General features: G+C 44.8%; 1 protein-coding gene across 2 annotated transcripts in view; it reads left to right on the top strand.

Annotated features, from left to right (window-relative positions):
* LOC107093718 (zinc finger CCCH domain-containing protein 18-like) overlaps window positions 1-3,577 on the top strand; it is a 46,028-nt gene that overhangs the window by 33,938 nt on the left and 8,513 nt on the right. For both annotated transcript variants that reach the window (XM_015388929.1, XM_015388930.1), the window contains exons 10-11: window positions 1,411-1,510; window positions 2,001-2,097. In XM_015388929.1, coding sequence (XP_015244415.1) covers window positions 1,411-1,510; window positions 2,001-2,097 — 197 coding nt within the window. The remainder of the gene's footprint in view (window positions 1-1,410; window positions 1,511-2,000; window positions 2,098-3,577) is intronic.

Raw genomic sequence — 3,577 nt, 5'->3', positions numbered from 1 at the left:
CAGGAGATGACGCTTCTCTTTAGATCCTAATGTCCCCAAATCATGACAGAATTTTTTTTTTTTTGGCTACGTTCACACTGCAGCCTGAAGTGACCCAAATCCGATTTTTTATTTTTTGGCCCATATGCGACCTGTATCCGATCTTTTAATGGCTGTCTGAACAACACGGATGCGATTTTTTCCAATGCGACCCAGGCCACTTGGCTATGTGGTCGTGAATCCGATGCGAATCTTATCTTTTCAAATGCGACCTGTGTCTTAACAGCCAGCTCGCATTCATCCGACCTTCCAGTTTAACGTTAATGAAGCATTTTTAAACAAGTCCAGCCTTCTCTAAAATATTTCCTCTGCTTTAAACATTAGGGATAAAATGTTTGAAGTCGTAGGGAAATCATATTTAAATGTCAAATAATTCTCGCTTAAACATGTATATAAATTTACCCTTTATCAGATGATATTGTCCAAAATGTTGATATTGACGAAAATGTCTATTTAAAAAAAAAATACTGTCTTAAAATCTTTTCATCAAGCATCTTGATTCATATGTCGCAGCTAATATACGCAACGGTTGAAATTAGCATTTGGCATCATGGCAGCACTCTGCTGACATCAGATTTTCACACCGAATCCAAAAAGGTACAGACAACAGCCTTAGATCTGAAACACGCTGCGCTGTTCCTGAAGGGGGAGGAACTTCAGAGTTAATGTGACGTTTGTTTGAAGCCAACAGTTCACTTAAAAGGCATTTAAAAGACATCATGGAAGAAGCCCACAACAGCTGTGAAGCAGTGAGGTGGAGGGTTCTGGATCTGGGCTTGTCTGGGCCGACCAAACGTCCCTGTTCTGGACAGGCTGGATGACATGCAGAACCTGGAGAGGGTGTGAAGTAGCTGGAAGCAACGGAGAAGAGAATACGAGTGGAGTCGTGACATAACGGGATGCTGCTGTGATCAGCAGTGATCAGGAGAGATTCAAAGGAAACCAGAGGGCAGAAATACTAACAGGATGATTTCAAAAAAGGAAAACTGGTAAAGTTCTGCCTGCTGCATCAATAAGGAATCATTCAATTCAATTCAGTTTATTTCTGCAGCGGCGATTCGCAGCACGTCATCTCAGCACCGATGGTTAAAGTTAGAAGGTTTAGACCTCGATCTAATGAGTTTAGCAATGACTTCACGGTTGGTGGCTTTCTTGGCAGCTATCGTCGGCCGTGGCGCTTGTGTTCCAGGAAATGCTGAACATCTGCACCACCTGTCCGTCTGTCTCCTCCTGCTCTGGGTCCACATCCAGAACCTGCCCAGCAGACCGGCAGCTCAGAGACTGGTTCTGCTGCAGGTCTGTTGGATGGACAAGATCCATTCTTCTTTGTCTCTGATTCTGTCCTTTTCCTCCTTTCTGGTTTTTTCTCAGCATCAGGGAGAGAGAGGCAGCAGGAAGAGGTACCTGCCCTCAGATAAGGACCGGCCCGGTTCTCCAGCCAGCAAGAGGATGGCCATGTCCCCAGACCGAGGTGAGTGGACCATCATCATCCGCTCTGTGGAAGCAGCATCTGGATCAGCCCTCCACTGGTTTCCATCTGATCGATCCCTACCCGCTCACACTGGAAACTAGTTTGGGAAAAATTCTCCATAATTTAACCTTTTAATCATCTGAAAATATACCTGTTCCGCTGGTTCTGGTTCTGAGAAGAAGCTGTTTTGATGACGTATAAAGACTAAAGGGAATAGAGCAGGAGGTTCTGGAGGGCCAACAGGTTCTGGTTCTGTCAGGTTGGACCTGCAGGTGATGATTAATGTTGGAAGATGAAGATGGAGATAAACATGGTGGACATTTGTTTTCCTTCCAGATGATTTCAGGATGCAGACTGATCTCTGTTCTGCTTTTCTGTTTGCTGTCTTTTCTATCTGCTGTAGATCTGCTCTCTTTCAGCCACAAATGATTGAAAGTTTAAAGTTTCTGGCTCTTTAAAGGCGTTCATCAACCTTTCATCTATTTTCCAGGCCGTGATAAAAGGAACCCTGGCCGACCTCCCATGTCCCCCCAGATGGAGCGGCCCAGAGGGCAAGGGCCGCGCCCCCCCCTCTCACAGGGAGACAGGTTGGTGCTGTTTGTCTGCACGCGTCAATTCTGGAATTTCTTCTGTTATCTGTTCATCTGTGCGGCGGAGTAGAGCAGTGCAGGAATTTACATGAACGCATTAGCTTAGCAGAAATGAGGAACGGCAGCAAAAAGTGGAACCAAGCGGACCTCCCTGCAGAGCCTGAAATATTCAGCGATCTCTGCAGCAGAATGCCCCAGCATTAAACAGATCCGGTTTTAAACAACCGTTCCTTTCAACGCCAGAGAAATGGCCGAAACTGACCCGCCATCAGGCAAGGAGTAGTTTCTACGAGGAGGAGGAGGAGGAGGAGGCATTACAGTCTGTTTTTAAAAACGTGGGCTCCGGTTCACAGGAAGATCTGCTGCTGAATATGCTGTCTACGTTCACACAGCAAGCGCTTCCAGCAGCAGGAGGAGCGGGTTTACATGTTCATGAATTGTATCAACATGCATCGAAATGCACAACTGATTTTTTTTCTGCTACACCCAGCTACGCTGCTTCGCTTCTTCTTCTTGTTTACTACTGGCTGTTGGCTTTGGTCGCAGTACCGCCACCTTCTGCTCTGGAGTGTAATCGCTTCACCTATGAGAAAAAGGAGCAGCGCATGAACCGAACGAAACACAGACGAATCGAACCGAGACAGTCGAATAAACCGTTTCCATCCCTACAGCTCACTGCTCCCCAAGGGGATGGGTTGAAGAGGTACATTTCTCCAATGTGAGATCAATAAAGTTTAATTATTATTAAAAGGTCCTGCATGGTGTTTCGGGCAGAAGGCGTATCGCATCTTGACACACCTGAGCCGCCGAAGCAGCCCCTTATGATCTTCTGAGCATCTTAGGCGTGTGATGCCCTTCATAAGCAACAGATATACAAGCATTAAAAATCAAGCAGCAGACTTTTTATTTATTTATTTTTTTTGCTGCTGCTGAAATCCCGTTAGGTTGGAAGTGCTGATGGCGTTCCACCGGGTGTAGAGTCCAGCTCTGGGCTCTCTGACCCACAGGGCCAAAAGTGGACATGATGCAGAGGTCCAGCATTGCTCTGCCTGTAGCTCTTCTTACAGGTTCTATATCTTTCAGCTCCTGACTGATTATCACTGCACATATTCTCTTTCAATCCAGGATGGAGTCAGCCAAACTGGAACAGATCTGTGGACGCTTTTTCATGTGTGCAACAAAATTAGCAGCAATGGAGTTTGGAGATGCAATCTACTCCTTAAATCTATCTTTGCTCTCTTCTAATTTAACAATAATAATAATAATTCAAGTTTATTGTCATTCCGTGTGTTGCAGGCTATGAAGCAAATCTTTATGGATAGAAAAGTTTAAATTTATTGCTTAAATACATTTTTACAGCATTTGAAAAGATAATGAATGTTTGTGTGACCTCCATTTTCATATTTTTTGAAAAAGCTCCAAGGAGCTGCAAGAGGGGCATTAAAGAGAGAACTACAGACAATTAACTTGAAAAATA

Source organism: Cyprinodon variegatus, unplaced genomic scaffold (genome assembly GCF_000732505.1).
Source record: "Cyprinodon variegatus isolate N-32 unplaced genomic scaffold, C_variegatus-1.0 Scaffold442, whole genome shotgun sequence".
NCBI lineage: Eukaryota > Metazoa > Chordata > Actinopteri > Cyprinodontiformes > Cyprinodontidae > Cyprinodon > Cyprinodon variegatus.
This window is presented reverse-complemented; position numbering and strand designations above follow the sequence as displayed.